General features: G+C 46.0%; 1 protein-coding gene across 4 annotated transcripts in view; it reads left to right on the forward strand.

Moving 5' to 3' along the window:
- The window catches only part of TRPM8 (transient receptor potential cation channel subfamily M member 8), a 145,464-nt gene that overhangs the window by 92,365 nt on the left and 26,363 nt on the right, over nt 1–26,736 (forward strand). For 3 of the 4 annotated variants that reach the window (XM_068246968.1, XM_068246965.1, XM_068246966.1), the window contains 7 exons: nt 1,770–1,882; nt 2,363–2,579; nt 12,603–12,694; nt 15,942–16,083; nt 18,275–18,446; nt 19,899–20,076; nt 26,038–26,228. In XM_068246968.1, the coding sequence (XP_068103069.1) occupies nt 1,770–1,882; nt 2,363–2,579; nt 12,603–12,694; nt 15,942–16,083; nt 18,275–18,446; nt 19,899–20,076; nt 26,038–26,228 (1,105 nt within the window). Of the gene's footprint in view, nt 1–1,769; nt 1,883–2,362; nt 2,580–12,602; nt 12,695–15,941; nt 16,084–18,274; nt 18,447–19,898; nt 20,077–26,037; nt 26,229–26,736 lie in introns of those variants that run through there. The other variant, XM_068246967.1, reaches the window with a different exon arrangement.

The following is a 26,736-nucleotide window of genomic DNA, read 5'->3' on the forward strand; positions in this document are numbered from 1 at the left end:
ATGACGGCGGTGCAGAGATCCGGCATGGAGGAGGATGATGGCGGCGGCGCAGAGAGCCTGCATGGAGGAGGATGATGGCGGCGGCGCAGAGAGCCTGCATGGAGGAGGATGATGGCGGCGGCGCAGAGAGCCGGCATGGAGGAGGAGGATGATGGCGGCGGGCATGGAGGCAACTAATAGGCGGCAGCATTGAGGGCAGGCACAGAGGCAGATCGGCAACGTTGAGCCGGGCTGAATAGCTGCCGAATTTAAATCCTGACCCAAAGATGTATGGCTGCAGTGGCGGGTACCGAATGAGGCTAGCAGCAGAGCGAGGAGGAGGAAAGGTGATTGACTGCACCGCACATACAGAGACCCTAAATAGTAAAACGGTTTTATTTTTTTTTCAATTTGTGTGCTACTTTTTTTGATACATTCGGACTATAAGACGCAGGGACTTTTTCTCCCCACTTTTGGGGGAGAAAAAGTGCGTCTTATAGTCCGAAAAATACGGTACACTGCTCAAGCTGTAGCATGCACTGATAACTTAGTTGCGCTACCCCAAAACGAATGGCTGCTCCGATTGTCCCACTCTGTCTGGACCCTATCAGGTTCATTGACTTTGTAGGATGAGGTCTCCGCACTTTGGCCCAATAAGCCTATTGGGCCGGTCAAAGTGCGGGGATCTCATCCTACAAAGAAAGTCAACCCTCAAGTCAGCTAGCTAATTGTACAAGCTGTTAGTCAGTATTTCTCCTGTCTGGCTCTCAGGTAAATTGCTGATGTTGCTGAAAGCCAAGAGAAGCTGAAGAGGTGTCTGACGCTTCCGCTGCCCAGGAGATCAACTGTATACACATCACCATGGCAACAGGGACTTGAGCCCTACTGTCCCACTTTGAAGCATATTGTACGGCTCTCACGGAATTACATTTTAAAACATGTGGCGTTTATGGCTCTCTCAGACAAAAAGGTTCCAGACCCCTGATTTAGCCTATTGTCTGCCTGCGGGTATCGAGCCGGGAATCGATCCCCTGCGTGATCGGACATGTCGGAAATTATCAATCGAGCCATCAGCGGCTCGATTGATAAGAAGAATCTGGGCCGTGTATGCCCAGCATTACAGAAAATAATATAATTACAGAAAAGCTTACAGAAAATCTAACAGAAAAATCTTACAGAAAATTGTATTGTGTACTAGGCATAACAGACAACATGTGGTCACACACATACAATCAAATCGCTTGTCACCATGTGTCTTTACATACAGTCCTTAAACAGTTAGAAACACTTATTAGGTGGTCTTTGCCTATTCCCCCTACAATAAAAAGTCCTGCTCCCTCCTCCTTCCTCAGCATGCACCGCCCTTTCCCTGCCGGCACCTCTTCTCCATTCTCTGTAGTATGTAGGCACTGATATAACCTGCCAATATGTCAGGTGCCAGAGGCATTGCTGCAGGGAGCCATCAAGACAGGAGCAAAGCTGAGGAAGGAAGGAGCAGGAGCAGCCCAGACAGGTAAGATATAATGTCCTGCTGTGCACTTTACATTTACTTCCAGCTTTCACCCCCCTAATGGTGGCAACCCACATAGTGATGCCAAAGTAGTGGAAACTTGGGATGCCCTACAGACTTCTAGGGCCCTGGGCAGTTGCCCGCTGTGCCATAATGAAAGCATTGGCCCTGCATCCCTAGCACTGAAACATGCCACGTTCCCAGTCTCTCCATCATCCCCTGCTAAACCAAATAATGTTCCTCTGTCTCAGTTCACCTTCTCTCTTTTATTACAACACAGAACTTTCTTTCCAAGCAATGGTATGGAGAGATTTCAAGAGACACCAAGAACTGGAAAATCCTTATGTCTCTTATCTTTTTTCCTCTCATTGCCTGTGGATTCATTTCTTTCAGGTACTTCTTTCAAATGAGACTATTTCAGATGTATTTATTGTACTGTACATTGCAACACAGCATTCACTGGGCTGTATACACAGTCATTTCCATTTTACATTTTATTGATACTTGAGTTTCATCTCCATTAGAATAGGTGTTTTGTTTGAATATGAGCTGAGTTCTGTCAAAGCCACCTATTACATTCAATGCAATCAGCAAAGCACTTCAAATGCAAAATAATAGGCTAGGTTTAGAAATGTAGGGCACAAAATTAAGCAAATAACAAATGCAGACTTACACTGCTCCAAAAGAAAAGAAACCATTTATACTTCAGAAAGTATGAATATTCTAAATTATTTCAGAAATGTATGTACATACAGTATTTCAATAATGCATGTCATAAACAAAATACTAACACTCATGTATTGTACAACAATCATATACAGCCCACATTGTAGCACACAGTAAACTTTATGTTTATGTTTTGTTTTATTGCAGGAAAAAAACAGGCGAGCCTAAAAAAAGTCTCCTTTTTAACTATTTCGCTTTCTTCACTTCACCTTTTGTTGTCTTCTCCTGGACAGTCATTTTCTACATTGGATTTTTGCTTCTCTTTGCATATGTTATTCTGATGGACTTCCAGATATTCCCTTCAGGACTTGAGATTGCTGTTTATGTACTTGTTTTTATTTTGCTTTGTGATGAGATCAGGCAGGTATGATATCAACATTAATATTCTTTAATTCTTCCTTATTCAGAAGGGAGGGAAGCAGAGGTAGAAAACCTTTTGAAAACTATACAGTCACATTGAGATGCTAATGATTATGAGTTTATGTAAATGTTATGTTAATTATATGAAAACGTGTGCATACATTTGCATTAACCCATAATTATTAGCATCTCAAGCAGTGGTGCTCAGCAGAGCTCGAATATTCGAGTAGCTCGAATATTCGAGCTCTTTTTCAGCTATTCGAGCTCGGTATTCGAGCTCCGAATAGCTGCAGCTATTCGAATGGGCTATTCGAGTAAACGCGAATAGCCCATTCACTATTCGAGCTATTCGAGCAAACGGCGCTATTCGAGCTCGAATACCGAGCTCGAATAGCGTCATTGCCCAGATTGATGTCCTTAGAGCCAATCAGAGGGCTCCCAGGCCCTCTGACGGCAGCCAATCACAGAGGGGGACCCTGGCCAGCCCCTACCCTATAAATAGCGGCCGCCATGTTCCGTTTCTCCGTCCTTGCCTGAGACTTGCATAGAGAGAGAGTTGCTCCTTTGTGCTTTGGCTTAGCAAGAGCTCTATTGTGGTCATTTACCTAGCGGTTTTGCTCACATACACCTCCTATACACACCTATATTGTTGTTAGGTAGATAGACATTGTATTTTAGTTAGTAGCTTTTGTGTTACATAGAGAGAGACTCAGACAGCTGCTGCAGGCTTACAGCTTTAGGCCTCAGGGCCTTGCCTGTGTGGGCAGCTGTCCTCCTGTCCTCTGTTAGTTTATTTCTCATTAGTATTTAGACAGTATTAGATAGTATTAGACAGTATTTCTGCTGTCCTCTACTACTTAGTGATTGTATTTTGTATTGTAGTTATATACTGTAACTGTACTAGGACACTCACTGACTGTCACTGTTCATAGGCTAGCTCCTGCGTGTGCTTGCACTCACTGTCTGTGTACACACACTCTATTTCCTTCTGAATAGTTATATACTGTAACTGTACTAGGACACTCACTGACTGTCACTGTTCATAGGCTAGCTCCTGCGTGTGCTTGCACTCACTGTCTGTGTACACACACTCTATTTCCTTCTGAATAGTTATATACTGTAACTGTACTAGGACACTCACTGACTGTCACTGTTCATAGGCTAGCTCCTGCGTGTGCTTGCACTCACTGTCTGTGTAGTACACACACTCTATTTCCTTCTGAATAGTTATATACTGTAACTGTACTAGGACACTCACTGACTGTCACTGTTCATAGGCTAGCTCCTGCGTGTGCTTGCACTCACTGTCTGTGTACACACACTCTATTTCCTTCTGAATAGTTATATACTGTAACTGTACTAGGACACTCACTGACTGTCACTGTTCATAGGCTAGCTCCTGCGTGTGCTTGCACTCACTGTCTGTGTAGTACACACACTCTATTTCCTTCTGAATAGTTATATACTGTAACTGTACTAGGACACTCACTGACTGTCACTGTTCATAGGCTAGCTCCTGCGTGTGCTTGCACTCACTGTCTGTGTACACACACTCTATTTCCTTCTGAATAGTTATATACTGTAACTGTACTAGGACACTCACTGACTGTCACTGTTCATAGGCTAGCTCCTGCGTGTGCTTGCACTCACTGTCTGTGTAGTACACACACTCTATTTCCTTCTGAATAGTTATATACTGTAACTGTACTAGGACACTCACTGACTGTCACTGTTCATAGGCTAGCTCCTGCGTGTGCTTGCACTCACTGTCTGTGTACACACACTCTATTTCCTTCTGAATAGTTATATACTGTAACTGTACTAGGACACTCACTGACTGTCACTGTTCATAGGCTAGCTCCTGCGTGTGCTTGCACTCACTGTCTGTGTAGTACACACACTCTATTTCCTTCTGAATAGTTATATACTGTAACTGTACTAGGACACTCACTGACTGTCACTGTTCATAGGCTAGCTCCTGCGTGTGCTTGCACTCACTGTCTGTGTAGTACACACACTCTATTTCCTTCTGAATAGTTATATACTGTAACTGTACTAGGACACTCACTGTCACTGTTCATAGGCTACTAGCTCCTGCGTGTGTGTGTGCACTCACTGTCTGTGTACTGTACACACACTCTATTTCCTTCTGATTACTGATTGATTATTGTAAATTCTACTTCCTGACAGTTACTACTTACTTACTGTAGTAGGGACACTCACTCAGTCACTGTTCATAGGCTAGCTCCTGCACGTGTGTGCGCGTGCGTGCACTCACTGTCTGTAGTGTACACACACTCTATTTCCTTGTGATTACTACTGATTATTGTAACTTCTAGTTGTACTTCCTGACTGTTACTACTTACTTACTGTACTAGGGACACCCACTCACTCTCTGTTCATAGGCCAGCTCCTGCGCGTGTTTGCGCATGCGTGCACTCACTGTCTGTAGTGTACACTCACTCTATTTCCTTGTGATTACTACTGATTATTGTAACTGCTAGTTGTACTTCCTGACTGTTACTACTTACTTACTGTACTAGGGAGTCGGGACACTCACTCAGTCACCTCACCCACCAACCCACTCCATTAAAGTACCCCACTTTTCACCCGCCCTTTTCAAAAACTTTTGTGTTTACGCCCAAAACATCGAAGATGTCTGGAAGTGGCAGCCAGCGCGGTTTGGGCAAGGGGAAGGGCAGCAAGGGAATCAGGAGGAGAGGGAGCAGCATTGTGGCAAGCCGCGGGCGCGCCACCATGCACAGTTCCGCAGCAGCAGCAGCAGCGTCAGTGGCTAACATTCCTCCCATAGCCACTGGCCGTGGACGCCTTGGGCGCCGCCCAGCAGGAGCATCTGCAACTCACGCTGCAGAGACACAGCAGCAGCAGCAGCGTGTAGCACCTGCTCCGATTTTCCTCCAGCCGGGTCGGAAACGTCCCATTGAGGAAAAGGATGCAGACACTGTGGTGCAACTGATGACGGAGGATGAGCAGCCCGCCATCAGCTCTGCATCCGAGGCCTCCACCCTCACCACCACCACCACCCCTGTTCGCAGCAGCCGCCCAGCAGGGCCTGGGGAGGAGGCCAGTTCACCGTCACTCGCGACCTGTCATTCAGCAGTCTTTTGACCCCAGGCATCATGAGTAAATTGTCTGCTGTTGTTGGCGATCTTGAGGAGGAGATGCTGATGGGCACTTTGGGGGATGAGGGATTGGACAGCAAGACTGTGGCGACAGTCAAGCAGCCCATCCATGCATCAGGAGAGGAGTTTGGGGGGTCATCATCCCAGCAGGACATGTTTCAGGAGGGGGAGGATGATGATGACACGGTGACAGACAGAGACTGGGTGCCACCACCTCCAGGGGATGTCGTCCTCAGCAGCTCTGAGGAGGAGGAGGAGGAGGATGCGCTTGTGGGCCTTGCAAGGAGGCGCATCATTGCAAGCATTGGCAGCAGTAGGCAGGTCCCACAGCCTGCTGAGGTCTCAGGCTCAGCAGCAGCAGCAGCAGCATCTGCCAGTACCACCACCAGCCGCACCAAAGCCCCCCCCCCCCCAACCACCACAAGGAGACAGGCAGCAGCGGTTCCATGCCGTAGGGGGTCGTTTTTGTCACCAATCTGGCGTTTTTTCACCATGCCCACAGTGTACAGCAAGTACGCCACTTGCAACCACTGTCAGCAGAAGTTGAGCAGAGGTGCAGACCCCTTAAAGTTCAGCACCAGCTCGCTCATCAACCACCTTGCTGCGAAACATTTCCACCAGCATGAGGAGTTCCAGAGGCTGAAGGCATCTGGTGCTGGCAGTGGCACCACACTCATCACTGTACAGCCTTCAGCAGCAGCAGCAACAGCAGCCACCCGCCCTCCTGCTCCTCCAGCAGCACCAGCAGGAGTGCGGAAACGCACTGCTCCTCCCCCCTCTGCAACTCCTGCCGCCGACACTGAGGCCTGTTCTGGCAGCCAGTCCTCAGTGGCCTCCTCTGCTGTGTCTGCTGATTCCCGTGCCAGCAAAAGGCCACGCCAGAGCCTTTTGAGCGAGTCCTTCCAGGGGGTGGTTAGGGCTCTGCCTCCCAGCAGCCGTCGCGTGCGGCAGCTGAACGGCTTGCTGGCACGGGCCATGTGCTCCCAACTCCTGCCGTACACGCTTGTGCAGGAGGGAAGCGATATGCGTGCGCTGCTTGCTTGCGCAGCCCCAGACTGGCAGCTCCCCAGCAGACACTTCTTCGCCCGCAAGGCCATTCCTGCACTGCACCGCTTTGTGATGGCCAATGTGGAGCGAGGGCTGCAGCACGCGGTTGGTGAAAGGGTCCACGTCACCATGGACTCCTGGAGCAGCCGCTTCGGGACAGGCCACTACCTGTCCTTCACTGTCCACTGGGTCAGCTTGGTGGAAGGGGGTGAGGATGGGAGAGCAGCAGCGGGCACAGCAGCAGCAACACAGTGGGTGGTAACCCCCCGCAGGGTCAGGGGAACTGCAGCAGGTTCCTCCGATCCTCTGCCATCCTCCGGCACACCTGGCCAAACCCCCCGCCTCAGCAGCAGCGTGAAGGCCCGCCACTGCCAAGCGCTGCTGCACTTGGTCAGCCTTGGGAAGACCAAGCTGACGGCAACCCATGTGTTGGCCAAACTCCAGGAGCAGGAGAGGATTTGGCTGACCCCCAGAGGCCTCAGAGTCGGAGAGGTGGTGGCCGACAATGGGGCCAATCTGGTTGCCGCAATAGACAGGGGAAACCTGACCCACATCCCCTGTCTTGCCCACGTGCTGAACCTGGTGGTGCAAAAGTTCTTGCGCACCTACCAGGGGATGGGCGAACTGCTGGAAACGGCAAGGAACGTTGTGCGTCACTTCCGGCGCTCGGCTGCAGCCTGTGCGAGCCTGGAAGACGTGCAAAAGGAGCTGGAGCTGCCACGCCATCGGCTGATCCTTGACGTTCCGACTCGCTGGAACTCCACCCTGGCGATGTTGGAGCGTCTGGTTGAACAGAAGCACGCTGTCAACCAGTACCTTGCCCTGGCCACTGTTTCCGCCGCTCGGAGAAGGGACAAGACCAGCAACATCCCGTCCATCGTCCCCGATGATGACTGGAGGCACATGCAGCAGGTGTGCTTAGTGCTGGCTCCCTTTCTGCAGGCCACTAACATGGTGAGCATGGACCATGCTATGGTCTGCGAGTGGGTGCCCCTGGTTTGTCTGCTGAACAGGGCCCTCGATGCTTTGCTGGAACAGGGAGCGGCAGCCTTGGACCAGCAGGAGCGGCAAGCAGCTGCACAGTCCACCTCTGAGGGTGAGGAGGAGGAGGACTTGGTGGAGGTCCCTGACCTTGCTGCTGATGAGGGGGATCAGCACAGCGCAGCTGAGTTGGTGCGGGGGTGGAGAGAGGATGAGGCGGCAGAGGAGGAGGATGAGGAGGACAGCACTGCCGTCGATGTGCCAGCACACGTGGCCCGCCTCTTCCCAATGGCAGCGCACATGCTGGCGTGCCTGCGCAAGGACCCCAGGGTGATCCAGATGAAGCAGAGGGAGGACATCTGGATCAGCATGATGTTGGACCCACGCCTCAAGGGGAAGTTGAGCCAGTTCCTGCCGCCTGCAGGAGGAGACCCAGTGCAACAAATAAGGAGCTTGCAGCAGGCCCTTGTTGAGCGCTTGGAGGAAGCCTTCCCCCAGCCTTCCACCCCCACTGTCCAGCAGCCAGCACAGAGGCAGCAGCAGGTGCCTGCATCCAGCAGCAAGCGCCCCACAGACCTGCTGTCTCTCAGCCACGAGCTCTACAGGACTGTAGAGGCTCCGGCAGCAGTGACTAGAGAGGAGGTGCATGATTCAGCAGCATCCTCCTCCGGTCACAGCCAGCGCCTGACCCGCATGGTGGCTGACTACATGGGGTCCTACAGCGGGCTTGACAGCGATGCCCCTGTTGATCCCATGGAGTATTGGGTCAAGCGCCTGGAGATCTGGAGCGAGCTGGCGCAGTACGCCCTGGAAGTGCTGTCCTGCCCCCCTTCCAGCGTGCTGTCCGAGCGCTGCTTCAGTGCAGCTGGTGGCGTGGTCACCGAGAAACGCTCACGTCTGTCTCACAAGTCTGTGGACAGACTGACGTTTCTCAAGATGAACCAGGCGTGGGTGGAAGGCGAGTTCCTGGCCCCTGTTGTCGGCGAGAGGGGGACATGAACTGGCTAAGAACCATCGTTAATGTGCCTTACCACCCTTTACCACCTCCTGGCTCCTGCTCACTAAGCCAGCCTGGTTCAGTTTGACTATTACGTCGCCTGCAGCCACACATTTTACACCTACAGTGGGCTGCTGTGTACTGCCCTTCTGCTGTCTGTCTGTGTTTCCCACTGCCAGGGTACACAGAATTACATTCTGCTGACACTCTGCCACCAGCTATTACGTCAAACAATAGCTATATATCTGTGTAATTGGTTGTACAAACAAAACCAAAAAACCATAAAAAAAAAAAAAAGGTTTAATTTTTCTGAGGTGCCCGGGTTGAAAACTGTGTTGTCCCAGTTGTGTATTGGACACGATGTGGGCTGCACGACCGCTGTCTGGGACCTCCTGTTGTGTTTATTTACAGCCCTGGTATCACCGCTAGGTACCAGGGCTATTATGTCACGCTGCCTGCCTGCTGCCACACTCACACTACTCCTCCATTTCTCCTGCTGCTGCTGTCTGTCTGTGTTTCCCACTGCCAGGGTACACAGAATTACCTTCTGCTGCCACACTGCCACCAGCTATTACGTCAAACAATAGCTGCTCACATTACTCCTCCATTCCTCCTGCTGCTGCTGCTGCTGTCTGTCTGTGTTTCCCACTGCCAGGGTACACAGAATTACCTTCTGCTGCCACTCTGCCACCAGCTATTACGTCAAACAATAGCTGCTCACATTACTCCTCCATTCCGCCTGCTGCTGCTGCTGTCGGTCTGTGTTTCCCACTGCCAGGGTACACAGAATTACATTCTGCTGCCACTCTGCCACCAGCTATTACGTCAAACAATAGCTATATATCTGTGTAATTGGTTGTACAAACAAAACCAAAAAACCATTAAAAAAAAAAAGGTTTAATTTTTCTGAGGTGCCCGGGTTGAAAACTGTGTTGTCCCAGTTGTGTATTGGACACGATGTGGGCTGCACGACCGCTGTCTGGGACCTCCTGTTGTGTTTATTTACAGCCCTGGTATCACCGCTAGGTACCAGGGCTATTATGTCACGCTGCCTGCCTCATTGACTGCCTGCTGCCACACACTCATCCTCCTCCTCCTGCTGCTGAATTTACCTCCTGCTGTCTGTGTGTTTCCACTGCCAGGGAGCACATACAATGGCGCTTCCAACATGCGTGCGCCACCAGCTATTTGTTACGCTCAAAAATAGCTGCATTTCTGTAAAAAAAAAATTGAAAAGAGAAATAAGTGAAGAAGAAGACGATATAGAAGAAGATGAAGAAGATGAAGAAGATGAAGAAGATGCAGAAGAAGATGAAGAAGAAGAAGATGAAGAAGATGAAGAAGATGAAGAAGATGAAGAAGATGAAGAAGATGAAGAAGAAGAAGATGAAGAAGAAGAAGAAGAAGATGATGATGAAGAAGATGATGATGAAGAAGATGAAGAAGATGAAGAAGAAGAAGATGAAGAAGAAGAAGAAGAAGAAGAAGAAGAAGAAGAAGAAGAAGAAGAAGACGACAATATAGAAGAAGAAGAAGATATAGAAGAAGATATAGAAGAAGAAGATATAGAAGAAGAAGATATAGAAGAAGAAGAAGATAGAAGATAAAGAAGAAGAAGAAGAAGAAGAAGAAGAAGAAGAAGTATATACAGTACTGAACAAAATTCTGGACACAACTTCTCTTTTCACCTTTTTTTTTTTAAAGGAACATCCCCACATAATCACTTGCTGTTGTTACTTGGAAAAAAAGATGTTTCTTGCATCATTCACCCTCAAAACAAGTGTTGGAAGCTATTTAAGGCCAATTCGAATAGTCAGCTCGAATAATGAGCTCGAATACCGACTCGAATAGTGAGCTCGAAGTCCGAGGTCGAATCGAATAGTAAAAATTATTCGACTCGAATATTCGACTGACCTCGAATAATTTACTATTCGAATTCGACCAAACTCGAATTTTAAAAAGGGGTATTTGAGCACCACTAATCTCAATGTGACTGCATAGTTTCAAAAGGTTTTCTACCTCTGCTTCCCTCCCTTCTGAATAAAGTAGCTAACACCATTGTGACATTAACCGCTTACAGACCGCGTGTGATTGAAATCTACACCCTGTTTGTGGTTGCTTATTCCTGTCAGGATGTAGATTTCAATTACCGCGCTTGCATGAACTAGCTACCTACGATTGCGCTGCTCACCCATCACCACAGGTCCCTCGCTTTCCCGTTGCTATGATGGTATAGCTCTGTGTCAGAAGCTGGTTTCATTGGCTCCTGACCCTGTGATTACTGTGAGCCGATATCATTGGCTCACATTGATCACAAAGTCAAAAGCCAATTAAATCAGCTCCTGACTGGCTCACAGTGTTCTGCTGTCATAGCGACAGCAGAGCGAGGGGACTGAGATGATGGGTGTGCACCGTGCACAGCGAGGGCGGTGGGTCAGTGCACCGATTCATCAGCAGGAGCCATCTTTCGGTACCAGCAGTCTCTGGTCCTTAAGGGGCCAGAGACTGCTCGTATGCAAATGGTAAAAAAAAAAAACACCACCCAAATACCTTCTACTTTGGGGTGGCCAGAGAAAAACAGAAAAAGCTCCTGTTTAGAAGTCTTTTGTTTTAGCCCTCCCCTCCTGGTGCTCTACAGCCCTACAATCTTACCGTGAACCTGAAGCGAGGAAATTTGCTTGAGGTTTGATACGTACCAATGAAGAGGGAAGGCTTTGGAGCCTTCTCAGTCCTCTCGGAGCCACTAGCGGAGCGGCTGCTATCTGATTGGCTCATATGGTAATGGTGGCATTGCCTGATTGCGAACAAGCCAATAGACGTTCAGCATACAGATCACCACTGGACTGGATTTAATGGTGGGTGATAGAGGGGGAAAAGTGGAGAGCCTGGCTGGTTTCTTTAGTGGAAGTGGTCCACATACTATTGATAGTAATAACAATGGCACACTTAGGACCAAGATGAATAGGGAGGGAAGGCGGATTAAGCTTCTGCTGTAAATGTCCCCCACACTACCATTTATAAAGGGCCGTGTAGCTTAGACAGAGAAAGATTGGGGGGAGAAGCTCCACAAGAGGACCCTGCATTATGGGCGCACCAGGTTTATTATGTTTTTCCCCCTAGTTTTGTCTTCTAAACCTAGGGGCATCTTATGGTCAGGCACATCTAAAGGTCCAAAAAATACAGTATGCGTTTCTTAACCCAAACTTCGGTTTGGGTTTTCATTAAGTTACCGGTCCAGGATGAACATGCAGATCAGATACATTGACTCTGGACAGACTCCATTGGCTGCATGCTTGTTGCAAGTGTGTGTGACTCAAAATAACTAAAGCTAAATGCTCAGCATGACAGCCAGGCAATTGGCATTCTGTAAAGGGGAATAAAGATGGCAGCCCCCGTATCCCTCTTACTTCAGGTTCCATTTAAAGAGGGATGGATGTTTTTCCACATAAAATGTGCATTTTAACTAAATGCCACAAATTGAAAAATAATAATGAAAACGTGTAAATATTAACACATTATTTGTCTGTGTTTGTGATGACATTCTAAAAACTTTTCCTAACAAAACCTAAGTTTAAAAGTAGCAAGTACAGCTAGTTGCAGCTGAGGTCTGTGGCAAAGATCCCCCATAGTGATGAATATGAATTCCTGAAGTAACAATGAGTGTTGTGTGTGCTCCAGTGCATGGGCAGGCTTGCAGTACCTTGGAGTATACACTTCCAGCCACTGATCCAGTTAAGTAGTAGAAGTCTTATTCCAGCTTCCCCATGCTGGGTACAGCTAATCAGTTGTTAGGAGCTTTGCTTGTTCATAGCCATTGAGTATACAATTACTACACTAATGTTTATTTCTATTGCCATAGATGTACATGAGTGGAGTCAAATATTTCACTGATCTGTGGAACATCATGGATATCTTGGCCATCTTATATTTCATGGCAGGAATTGGATTTAGGTGGGTCCATTTTCTATAACTTTTGACCAATATAACTCCTGATTTACAGATACGTGTACAGATAATGTATATTTCATGACCTTATATCAACCTTAGAGAGTAAACAACGCCATATAATATTATAAAGGAAAATGGAGCATCTTTCTTAAATCTGATATTTATAATGATTTATAAGACTTGAAAACTCACTGGCTGACCATATTCAGAAGAAGAGCATGCAAGTTAACGATGCTCTTTTGGATTCCGCAGAAATTAAATTTCCACATTTCCAGTCGGAAATCTGTATTTCCGATTGGAACTTGGAAATCAGAAAATGGAAACAGGATTTTTTCGAAGAATACCACATTACCACAACTCGGTAATATTAGCCCACTCCCTGAATTCAGAAGCATTGGACCAATCAGAGAATACAGAGTCAAATCTGATGTATTTAGACAATCAGAGAATGCAAAAAATGACCAAAAAAAGACTCACTGGAAATCGGAAATCCACACAATCAGTAATCGGCATTGGCGGAAATTGAAATTCCCAACGGAATTGAAAATCAGCATTTACAACCATCACAAAGGCAGGCTGCAGTAAATACAACCCTGTCCGCAAGGGTGAATGGAGTCAGCTATAGCAGATTCCAACATCTTGTTATGACAGGTATACTTTACCACTCAGTGGCCACAATCAGTACATTGTCCTGTGTGTATGGAGACTATTAATTCACATCCCTAATACCAGTTGGCTCATATGCTGTGAATTGAAAAATATACTGTATATGATTAGCAGAGTAGCTAATTCATAAACCCTTAGGGCCTGTTTTCATTGCAACGTAGCTGGCCGTGAGTCAGCATGGCTCTGCGTTGCATCATGATATCCAGAGGCGACATTTGGATCCCATTAATTATAATGAATGAAATAGTGGGCCCAATCGTGCCAAAATGCGTGCAACCATGCGCTGCAATTCAGTGGTGAAACATTAGACAGTGCAGTCTATGCACTCTCTGATGCCACTGCGATCGTGTTTCCATAAGCATGGCTAAAAGCGTGCATATGGAAATGAGCCCTTAGACTGCCACTAAATGGGTTTGTTTTTTGTTTTGTCTTTTTACATGCCTGTGCCCGTTGCATACTTTACTGTGCACTGATAATGTACCAATGTTTAACGGGCAGTACACATTGGGTCCTGTGCAATTAACGTTTTCTCCTAAGTTTGTTAATATTTTTACTCCTTGTCAATAAAATGCATTTTAGGTCACCAGCAAGCAAGAAAATACTCGAAATAATTGTGATAGTACTTTTTTCACTACCTCTTTGGTATTTTTTCAATTACAAAGTGCTGAAAAGTTGTTTTAAAGAAAAGATGACAAATTAACTCTTATGCTGGTCATACACGGCTGGATTTTGCCACTCGATTTCGCGCCAGATCGTTTTCCACGCTCGATTATGCAGGCAATTTTCTAATCTTCCATTCGTTTTTCTTATCTTTTCCCATTGTTCCCTATGCATTATTGAGCGCGGCATCGATCGGGCGGGAGATCCGACATGTCGGAAATTATCAATCGAGCCATCTAAATGGCTCAAAATCGAGCCATGTATTCCGAGCATTAGGAGAAATATCAGGAGAAAAAGTTAATTGAATAAGGGCCATAGTGCATAACTATGGGTGGGCTTGTTGGGCACCATATCTCATTTTTAATTGAATAATATTATTATTGTTTAAACTGTTTATCTATGGCTTTAATCAGTTTTGATTGGTCGCTCAGAACTTCAGATTAATTCCAATTAGTAAATTTGATATAAAATGGAAACAAAATATGAAAAAGATAGTTTAAGTAGAACTACAATTCAGCATAACACATACATATTTTCTATTTCCTTATTAAATATAAATTGATCCAATATTCCTTTAATATCATCTGTGTACATAATCTTTATAGTAAGTATAAGCTGAACATCCAGTGCAGACTGCAAGTACCACACCGTTATTTTAGACTGCGCAGAGAAAAAATCTAAAACTCTTTATCTCCTGCATTCAAAGATAAAAGAACACTTGGCAGTCTAGAAAGCTCCAAGCTGCAGCTCAGCACATCACAGCTCAGTAACTACAGGAGAAAATTAAGCTAAAACTATTAAAGCCAATGGGTACTAGTTTAAAAATAAAAAAGTCGGATACTCACCTAAGGAGAGGGAAGGTTCGGTCCTAATGAGCCTTCCCTCTCCTCTCCCAGTGCCCTCGGTGCTGCGCTGGCTCCTCCGTTCGCGTCCGCCGCCGCAGGGACTTCGGAGGTCTTCGTGAGCACTCGGGCTTCCGAAGACGGGCCGCTCCATCCATACTACGCACGCGCGAGTGCGTCATAGAGGGCGCTCGCGCATGCGTAGTGAGGAGCGGCCCGTCTTTGGGAGCCCGAGTGCTCCCGAAGGCTTCCGAAAGCTCCCTTTGGCATGCGGAAGTGGCAGTATTTGACCGAACTGGTCGAATACTGCCACGGGGGATCCTGCGCGGGACTGGGCACCGGGAGAGGAGAGCCTTCCCTCTCCTTAGGTGAGTATCCGACTTTTTTATTTTTAAATTGGTAAACACTCACTTTAAGCCTTTCAGACCAAAACTACGGTCAATCTACTGGCATAAGGCAAAATTTTGAATATAGTTTCAACAGGCTTCATTCATCAAGCTACACTGCTAAAGCAGCTTAGCTTAATGTTCTGTAGTACCCGCTATGCATGCCTTACATAGCAGCGCTTGCTGCCATGTAAGGAGAGTGCCTTCCTTAGCATTGCTACCTTAGCAATGTGCGTAACATTAACTGTGGGTGGCCCTGCTCAAGTAAATTATCGCTACCGCGATACTTCACTCACGGCCGCTACTGTGTTAATTTACATAACAACATAAATGTATATCATTCAAGCCCTATGTGAGCTCCAATTCAAACAAGTATGGTTAAATACCTGTCTCTAAAAATATATTTTTGAAAAGGATATCAGTCATGGCTTCACAAGAGGCTTCATGCATGTTTAACTAATGCCTGTGTTTTTTGCTAATTTTTGCCATTGATACGTCTTGCAAACTTGGGAGGGGGATTTTGGTGGGATCTTGAGCTGGGCTCGGTTTTGTTTTGATGGACTGCCCCACCCAATTTGCTCCTGTGGCATAAAATATAAAGTGCACCGTTTGATTATAAGCTTCAAAGTAAAATTAAGAGTTTCCTCTTATAATTGTATTGCTGTACTCTGTCTTACCTTCCTCTCTACTACACAGAATGAACAAGGGAAACTCCAGCTCGCTTTATACTGGAAGAGTCATTTTCTGCCTGGATTATATAATTTTCACTGTCCGTCTCATCCACATCTTCACTGTTAGCCGTAACCTAGGACCAAAGATTATTATGCTGCAGAGGATGGTGAGAACAGAACTGGGAGTCTTGTCAGTGGGCAATCTGTTTCCAATCAAATGCACATTGAAAAATACAAGGACATCTTCAAAATAATAAAAAACGCAGGAACCCTGGCATACTACCAGGGTCGGATTTGGACAAAGGCCACATAGGCCAGTGCTTAGGGTGCCTGGGAAGCTGGGGCTTCCAAATTTGCTCTATCGCAAAGGTGCTGCATGCTACATTTCTTCTGTGGTTTTCCTTGTGTTCCTAGCAGCCAGAAAAAAAGAAATTACAAAAACAATTGCATTGTAAAAAGAAAGAAATCGCATTTGCAACTTTATATGTGATTTACTGTATGTTATGCACAGGAGAGGGAATGAGGATGTGGAATGGACATGGTGCAGGGTTAGGGTTAGGATAGGTATGGGGGGAGTTAATAATAAGTCAAGGAAGTCAGCGTAACTATCAGTTGAAATCTGTCATAGCAGTAACCGTAGCCACTCAGATTATTGTCACCAGACTCATACACATACTCCACAGATCACAAGAAGTGATCATTGTGATGCTAACCATTTTGAATTGAAACACGTTTTATGTTAATTTAATGCTAATTTGGGTAGCATGGCATTGGACCATACGATAGCAGCAGCTGATGATTTTGGATAGGCCACTTCCAAGCTGCATACATTTGCATGAAATTTGTACAACATGAAATTATTACCATCTCATTAATCATCTTTACATATCTCCAATGCAAAAGAGCAGCTGTAAAAACGGAGCATTAAGGGCTCAGTCACACAATGTGCGTCGACAATGCAACCAATTTCAGGCCAAGCATGAGCATTTGGGCCGGCGTGGTCGATCGGGTGCATGGCGGTAACAGCGAGCGACATCAGGACGAGCGTCGAATGTGACTAAACCCCCAGCGCTGTTCCTCCAGTGTATATATGTGCATGTACATGTGCATTTATACATTACCTGTCCTGTGTCGTGGTGCCCATCAGTCTTCTGAATCTGCCACTCTTCCATTAGCCCCATACACGCCACCAGCGCATAGCACTCCGGCACGTGTGTGACTCCACGCCCGCGCCACGCCGGTGGCTTGTATAGTGCTAATGGAAGAGCGGTGGATTTGGAAGATGGATGGGCACCGCGACACAGGACAGGTAATGTTTAAATGCATATACAGTATGTACATGCATATTTTTACACTATGGCGGATGTGGTGCACTTCAGCATGAAATCGATTGTGAATCAGCCTGCGGTTTATAGGCAGCCTCTCTAATCAGATTTAATCAGAGAGAGATTTGTTTCTTGGTTGAATCTGCCCATCATTGCTAGGTGTATGGCTACCTTAACTAACACAAAGGCTGGTACACAGAATGCTATTTCCTGTTAGGTCGATGGATCAGAACAATAATTTCCATCATGTCCAATCTACACCTGTTCGAGAACAGGATCAATTTTCAGATCACTACTTCATAAAATCCTGTTCTTGATCAAGTCGGACATACCGGAAATTATCGATTCGACCTGTCGATCTGACGGGAAATAGCATCATATGTTCCAGCCGTAATGTTTTCCCTTTATTGTATCCCTATCCCCATAAACAATAGTAGCAGAAAAGTTTCTGTACCGTGTTAGCCAAACAAATTATGTAGGTAGAAAAAAACAAAGTTTTGTACAAATAATACCTTTTAATGGCTAATGGTTAAATTATGCAAGTTTTATGTAATTTAGTCACCTTCTTCAGGCATATTGCCAGATGTTAGCTGAAGTATATACTGATGCAGGTAAATAGAAGATGTCAGTTTATCAGTTTATATCCCCATAATCCTAATCCTTATTCTAATCCTATATTGTCCAAGTACCTACAATGCACTGCCCAGGCATCCCCAGAGGGCGCAAAAATGGTATTTGTCCCCGGGTGCTGAAAACCCTAGCTACGCCTCTGATAAGGGCCTGAGCCCACTAACGCATTTGTATCCGCTTCTGTCCACTTTTCAGCATCTGTAATATTGATGTGCTGCAGAAAAACAGACACAAATTTGTTATTGGGCTCATCCATTTGCAAATGAATAATTGATATAGTTAAAAAAAATTACATAAATCTTTATTTTAACAACTGATGTTTAATACAGTGTGTTGGTGATATAACAGCATATACTGTTACCACAGCAATGCATACAGTAATCTTTCCTTCCCGTTTCTACAGCTCATAGATGTTTTCTTCTTCCTGTTCCTGTTTGCCGTTTGGGTGATTGCATTCGGAGTGGCCCGTCAGGGAATCCTGAGATGGAATGAGCACCGTTGGGAATGGATTTTCCGCTCTGTTGTGTATGAACCCTATCTGGCTGTGTTTGGGCAACTCATTAATGATGTGGATGGTAAGATACTTAGTTCCAGTATTATCTATACAGTAGTCATTTCTTTAGCATACAACTGATTAAACACAGTACAAGTCCTTCTGTGTTGTAAGAGATCTAACAACAATTAAATGTGAAGGAAAACCTGCATGTAAAAAACGATGTAGGCCAATTTCACAATCTTAAAGGGACTCCGAGCACCTCTCATGGGTATGTTTTTAAGACTCCGACCAGTACTGCAAAGTACTTAAATATGCATACCTTTCTGTAGATTGTGCTCTCCTCTTTCATTTGATGCCTAAATCACCATTCTACATCAAATAGTTTTTCGTTTGATTTCAATTTAAAAACGCGGCTGCCATCTTGGCTATGTTATAACTTTTGGGTCACCCCTGTCTTCTTTGTTAGAGAAGTACATCACTAAATGAAGCAGGAAGAGGAAGTGACACGCATGTCCATTGCAAGAGGCTCCTCCAGAGGGGTCATAGCACGACTTTGTTGGAAGTCGTCTGGCTTAAAAGCATGCCCATGCGAGGTGCTCGGAGTCCCAACATAATACAATTGTAATTCTTTCACAGCAACACGAGGAGTTAAGTACCTTAGAACTATGGCTGGGAACATGTTTTTTCAGTGACATTTCATTATGTGTATGTGATTTTGGTTGTATATCTCATCCTGATATATGAAATTATAGTGCACATCGTCTCTTGTCTATAACCCACTAGTTAATGTAATCCTAAACTCACCCTTGCTTTATATACAATCCTAATCTCCCTACCCGCCTGTGTCTAATACTAACCATAATGCTTTAATTCAATTACTTCCTCCCACTTAATGACAATAATCTTAACCCTGAAGCTAAGCAAAAGTCATTATTATTATTATTATTTATTTATATAGCACCAACATCTTCTGTGTCGCTGTGCAATGTACAAAAACATACAATAATGGGGAGCATAGATACATGAGCAGTTTAGCCCACTGTACAATCAGGAAAACCATTGATACAAGTACATACACATACAACTGATGTGTAGTTGTAAAAACATCACAAATACTAATGGATGTTCATTTGATAAAATGCACAGAAACAGGAAACACAAGGGAGAGGTCCCTGCTCTAGCAAGCTTACAATCTAGAGGGTAGTGGGCTGGAGACATTGGGGGAGATGGAGCTATTGGGCTGGAGACATTGGGGGAGTAGATAAAGGGACGGTTAGCAGATGAGGCAGCGAGCTCTAAATTTATAGCAAATTATAAGCTTGTTTGAACATGGATGTCTTGAGGGTACGTTTGAAAATTTCCGGATTAGATTTCCAGTGGGTAAAGGTGACTTTTGGGTACAGTAATGCAATGACTGTTTTGTGTTTTGATATGTACAATATATGTTGTAAATATACTAATACTTTTCCATCTGAAAATAAACTAAACAAAAACTAAAATAGTTTAAAAAACCAAATATATTTTCTCTTAGGGACGACTATTGATTTTGAACATTGCACAATTACCGGGAATGAGTCCAAACCACTGTGTGTGGAAATGGATAGTGATCACCACCCCAGATTCCCAGAGTGGATCACAATCCCGCTCGTCTGTATTTACATGCTTTCCACTAACATCCTTCTCGTAAACCTGCTCATTGCCATGTTTGGGTGAGTGAAGCACAAAGATGAATGTTATAAACTAACATGCATGTGAATTTCTATGGGCTGGGGAGTGAGTGTGTGTGAGGGTGTGTGTGTGTGTGGGGGGGGGGGGGGGGGACAGAAGTGGGTCCCTGGAGCTGGCTTGGCTCAGGGAAAACAGAGTGGATTACTATTTCTATCAGACAGGCTTGGTCAGAGGATGTTAGACAAACTACCGTATATACTTGTGTATATGCCAACTTCTGTATAAGTCAACCCAGCAACATTTACCCCAGAAACCAGGCAAAAATAATTGACTCGCGTATAAGCTGAAGGCAGGAAATGCAGCGGCTCCTGAGGCTTTTATGCACATGCATGCAGTGGTTCTCAACCTGGGGTCCGCAGACCCCTGGGAGTACATTGGCAGCTGTCAGGGGGTCCCCCAGGGGGCCTCAGACAAAATGGTGGATCTCGCCCCTAGGAGAGAAGTCAGGGCAGGCTCGGAGGCATGGAAGCAACTTACTTAGTCCCGTTCCTGCGTGGAGTCCTATCGCTGGGCTCTCCTCTTGTCCAGGGTCTCCCTGTCACCACCTCGCATCCTGTTGCCATGGTTGCCCGACAGCCTCTCATGACGTCAGAGTTGCTGCCGGAAGTAACCATAGCGGGAAGACGCAGTGAGAGGAGGAGAGCCCAGCGACAGGAGGAGAGCCCAGCGAGAGGAGTCTGCGCGGGAATGGGGCTACGTAAGATTATACTGGGGCACCTATTGGCTCGCTAACTACACTGGGGCACCACCTGTACCTGACTATTCTTGGGCACCACCTGCACCTGGCTAATCTATTCTGGGGCACCACCTGCACCCGGCTTATCTATTCTGGGACACCACCTGCACCTGGCTAATCTATTTTGAGGCACCACCTGCACCTGGCTAATCTATTTTGGGGCACCACCTGCACCTGGCTAATCTATTCTGGGGCACCACCTGCACCTGGCTAATCTATTCTGAGCCACCACCTGCACCTGGCTAATCTATTCTGGGCCACCACCTGCACCTGGCTAATCTATTCTGGGACACCACCTGCACCTGGCTAATCTATTCTGGGACACCACCTGCACCTGGCTAATCTGTTCTGGGGCACCACCTGCACCACCTGGCTAATCTATTCTGGGGCACCACCTGCACCACCTGGCTAATCTATTCTGGGGCACCACCTGCACCTGGCTAATCTATTCTGGGGCACCACCTGCACCTGGCTAATCTATTTTGGGGCACCACCTGCACCTGTACCTATACAGGAGCACCTATACCTCTTTGCCTGCGCTATGGCATCTGTACCTTGCTACCTACACTGGGGTACATATAGCTCGCTATCTATACTGGGGGATCTCCTCTTGTATGGGCTCTCTCTGTCACCGCCTCGCATCCTGTTGCCATGGTTGCCCGGCAGCCTCTCATGATGTCAGAGTTGCTGCCGAAAGTAACCATAGCGGCAAGACGCGGCGAGAGGAGGAGAGCCCAGCGACAGGAGGAGAGCCCAGCAAAAGGAGTCTGCGCAGGAACAAGGCTGCATAAAATTATACTGGGGCACTTATTGGCTCGCTAACTACACTGGGGCCCTATTCTTGGGCACCACCTGCACCTGGCTAATCTATTCTGGGGCACCACCTGCACCTGGCTAATCTATTCTGGGGCACCACTTGCACCTGGATAATCTACTCTGGGGCACCACCTGGCTAATCTATTCTGGGGCACCACCTGCACCTGGCTAATCTATTCTGGGGCACCACCTGCACTTGGCTAATCTATTATGATGCACCACCTGCACCTGGCTAATCTATTTTGGGGCACCACTTGCACCTGGCTAATCTACTCTGGGGCATCACCAGGCTAATCTATTCTGGGGCACCACCTGCACCTGGCTAATCTATTCGGGGCTACCCACTTGCACCTGTACCTATACAGGAGCCCCTATACCTCTCTGTCTATACTATGGCATCTGTACCTGGCTACCTACACTGGGGTACATTTAGCTCGCTATCTATACTGGGGGCACCTGTACCTTGCTAACCTATACTGTGGTGGGCACCTATGCCTTGCTACCTATTCTGGGGAACCTTTACCTGGATACATATATGGGGGCACCTATACCTAGCTAGGATGAGGGTCAAGAGGCGACACAGGGGGACCTAGAGGGGGCCAAAAGAGGCACAGGGAGAACAGAGATAATACGGGGAGATGAGGTGACACAGAGGGAGACAAATGAGGCACAAACTGAGGTGACACAGAGGGGGACAAAAGAAGCATAGGGAGAACAGAGAGGGACAACAGAGAATGGATTCAGGTTAAAAAGGGATATGGTCCTTATATCATTTGTTAACCAGGCACTACCTGTATTTCGCTAGTAGTTGGCTCCACCCACATCATGTAATGTTCATGCCCACTTTTTCACTTTTCGTTAGGGGGTACATTTGCCTAGGGGCACAAAGGGGTACCCGTGCTAAAAAGGTTGAGAACCACTGCACTAGATGAAGCCAAAAGATTAGCAAAGGTGGAAGGTTTATGTGTGAACACATCCATAGAAACACATATGAAACTGATACCAACTGCTAACTGAACACCTTTTTATGTGTGAACCAAGCCTGAATGCCTTTGGGTGATGAATGCTGCTGATCGATTTGTTAGGCAATACTGAAGGGGTGACTAAAGATGGTCTATCTATCAGATGCAAATAATTCTTTCTTGCGTGCAAACTTAATGCAATCTGGCAAGTGAGGGCTGAAAGAATCAGGGCTGGGAGACTCCAGTCCGCGATCTGTATACCACTTCATAACAACAACTTAACAGTGATCATTTCCGCACTCTCCCAACAGAAGAGAACACACAAAACAGGCAGCAGCAGTTGGATGCCCTGGGGGGAGCAGAGCAGGACCGATGAATGGACACCCAGAAACACAGTGAGGGGTGACCTGCTGAGGATCAGAGTGTGGCCTCAGAGAGTGCAGCAGTGATGCTAAACAGTGAGCAGGCTTGCAGTGCCTGCAGTGACATGCTTCACCAGCTGATCTGGGCCAAAGGGGATTGAAAAGCTGAATGTTCGGATGCAGGGCTGGAGAGCAGAGCAACAGCCGTTGGATGTCCTGGAGGGAGAGCAGAGCAGGAGCGATGGATGGCACCCAGAAACACAGCAGGAACACTCTTCTGTGTTCATAATCTCGCACTTCCTGCTGTCTCCGCACCTTGTGAGCCCATTTGCTATTACCAGCTATTACCAGCCAGTGGGCTCACAAGGTGCACTTCTGCTGTGTTTCTGGGTGGCCATCCATGTCATGTCATGAAGCATGTTGCTGCAGGTACTGCAGGCCTGCTCACTGTTCAGCATCACCGCCACATGACCACTGCACTCTCCGAGGTCACTGTCTGATCCTCTGCAGGTCAGTCCGCACAACCCTCACTACATGCACAGGCGCAACAAATAAGTGACTCGCGTATAGGCCGAGAGGGTGACTTTGCAGCACATTTTTGTGCTGAAAAATTTGGCCTATATGCGACGATATGTGGTATGTTGTTTCTCAATTGACAATGTTTTGCTTATGCAAAACATCTATACATTCAAGTCCTACACACTAAATGTGTAACTCCATGAATAATTTTCAATTGTTATTTTTGATAGTAGGGAAGAGTGAGAATCATTGCCAGGCTTTTCGTCCTTTCTGTTGCCTGTTCTCAGTGACCCTCTTTCCATCACTGGAATGTAGAGAAATATCAGCAGAAGAAGAGAAAGAAGTAAAATCTTCACAGATGACCCACGTCTTCCTAACAATACTAAAAATACGTTTTTAAATAATACTGTTTTTGTTCCTATTTGAAATATCCCTTCCCACCATGTGATTTGATTACATAAATAAATTCAAATTATCACATTATCGACCTATGGGGTTGCTTCACTAAATTGCTGTGCGCATGCAGTGCACAATCATTTTATTGATACGTATGCAATGCACACATTACGTCACTTGCCGAACACCCAGTACAATTGCAAGAAGCATAACATGAGCATTGCTAGCAGTGCGAGTAACTTAGATAATGCTAGTTGTTCTATTTTGCTTTGCATGTCATGAACCTTATGTAAGTGTCCATAAAATTGCTGTGTTCTGCCTGCAATCAGCAACGTTACCAACATTTTGTGATATGTGGCTGATTGCTGGACTTTGCAACTGAATACATAAGTAACTGGAAATCTGAGAAGAGGGTTCACTTATGTTGACCCCAGTTGGATGGAGAACAATGAAAAACCTATGTAAAGGCCCGTACATACGCCTGACTTAGGCAACCGATAATGACCGTCTGAGCCGATAGTCAGGCGTGTGTACAGTGGGCGCCAATCCACAAAATCGCAACCCATGAGAGATCCGCCCAGCGGATCAACTCACCTACTGCGACCGTAGATCAAATTGTCTGCGCTGCTCCCGCGCCCGCCACATGACGCGTCATGCATGTGCTGATCCATCGTCCTTTTACACACACACCCCCTTCCCCCACGTACCAACAGAATGCATCATTAGCTACATAGATGACACACATCTGTACAGGCCGGCCAGTGATGCCACCCTAGGGGATTGGGTCCCGATCCCCGACAGGTGACATAAAATCAAGAGGTGTGTACGCATCTTAATACCCCAATTTTGGCCTAGATAGCATCAGAGCATAACGAGGGTTGCTGAAGTTTTTGAATGGGCATTTGAAGTTCTGGAATTGTGTGCATGCCTCTCCAGCAAAAATCCAGAAGATCTTGGATTTACATTTAAAAAAAAGGAAGTTTCAACACCTTGCTTTCAAAAATGTTTCTGATGTCAATACATGTCGCATGCACCATGCATTGCTAAAACACGATTAGCAAATGCACAAGTGGGGAAAAGGCATCAGGCTACTACGTGATAAATTCAATTGGATCCTAGAAGCAAATTTTAATGATTCTGAGTGGAAGATTTGTAAATAGTAAAATGTAAAATACACCTTTACACATACAGTACATAAAAAAGCACACTTGTCCCAAATAAAATGCCCTGGAAATTACTTTTTTTCCTATGTAAAAGTTATTAATTTGATAACTCTGAGCCATCAGTAGTGTCTTTATCACACACTTGAAACAAGCATGAGGCAAATCAAGTCAAACTTCAGTCAGACATTTGATCTATGGCTAAAAGTATGAGAGGCAGGCGATCAGCAGAACAGCCAGGCAATTTACATTGTTTAAAAGGAAATAAATATGTCAGACTCCATATGTCTGTCTTTCACTTCAGGTGTCCTCTACTAATACCTCCTGTAAGTGACAGCTGCAAAGGAAAAAAATACTTTTACTCTGGGACAACTGTACATCTCATATATGTATATGCATATCGTATTTCATTTTTTCCAGTTTTTCTTCCCGATAGCCTTTTAAAATATTTGTAAAGGTTAAAAGAAAAAAAGTAAGTTTTACACTTTTAATCCTCTATATTAAATAGATAAGGGGTGAGTCGTACCTATCTACATGGGTGGGGTGACTATTCTATTGCCCATTACTAAGGGGGTGACGTGACCAGATAGTGACAAAAGATTTCTGCCCTTTTATCCTCACTCTTCACTAGGCACCAGAGAGACAGATGAGCTCCTTGTCCCCCTCCCCTGCACAATACCCTCCCACTGTAGCTACTATTGGTTTGGGGTTGGAGCCCCGCCCTTACTGAGTGTGGTCTCTTTGTTACCACACCTACATGGAGTGATCACTGCTTCTTTTCCTGCTCTTCCATGCATCCTCATACTTGATGTTTTTGAATAAAACAATTATTAGGCATCACACTGCACAGTCAGATTTTTAAAAAAAAGTAAAGGATGCTACTGTCTGTAGCCAAGGAAGTGTATATATTGATGCATGCTGTTATTAATATATTTATGTTGGTACCTACACCTAAAGTTCTTTCTGTATCTTTATTAATCCCCTTTCATAGATACACAGTGGGCACGGTTCAGGAAAATAATGACCAAGTGTGGAAATTTCAGCGCTACTTTTTGGTCCAGGAATACTGCAGCAGATTGACCATTCCATTCCCTTTTGTTATCTTTGCATACATCTTTATGATACTGAGGAAAATATGCAGCTGCTGCTGTAAACAACAGGAGCCCCCACCCATACCCTGCTGTAAGTCCATTGTTAACCACTACAACACTTTTGCTACTAACTGAATTAATTTGGGCAAGACTCAGAAGTCATAGGCCAACCTCAATGTCTAGTGGACATCTCCCTCCCTTATAAAGTTATGTGGTGTCTAATGCCCCCCACTATACAGTTCCCTGGTGTCTAGTGCCCCCCTCCTTCCCCTAGACAGTTCCCTGGTGTCTACTGGCCCTCCTTTATCCCCTATACAGTTTCCTGATGTCAAATGCCTCCTCCCCTATACAGTTCCCTTGTGTCTAATGGTCCTACCTCCCTGGTGTTTAGTTACCCCTCCCTTCTTTATACATACAGTTCCCTGGTGTTTACTGGTTCCCCCTCTTACCCCTACACAGTTCCCTGGTGTCTAATTACCACCCCTCCTTCCCCTATACAGTTCCATGGTGTCTAGTGCTTCCCCCTTCCCTCTGCCAAATGTCTTCCCTGGTGATCTAGGGCTTCACCTTCATTACACCTTCCCTGGGGTTCTAGAGTT

This window comes from Hyperolius riggenbachi, chromosome 7, assembly GCF_040937935.1.
Source record: "Hyperolius riggenbachi isolate aHypRig1 chromosome 7, aHypRig1.pri, whole genome shotgun sequence".
In the NCBI taxonomy this organism is placed as follows: domain Eukaryota; kingdom Metazoa; phylum Chordata; class Amphibia; order Anura; family Hyperoliidae; genus Hyperolius; species Hyperolius riggenbachi.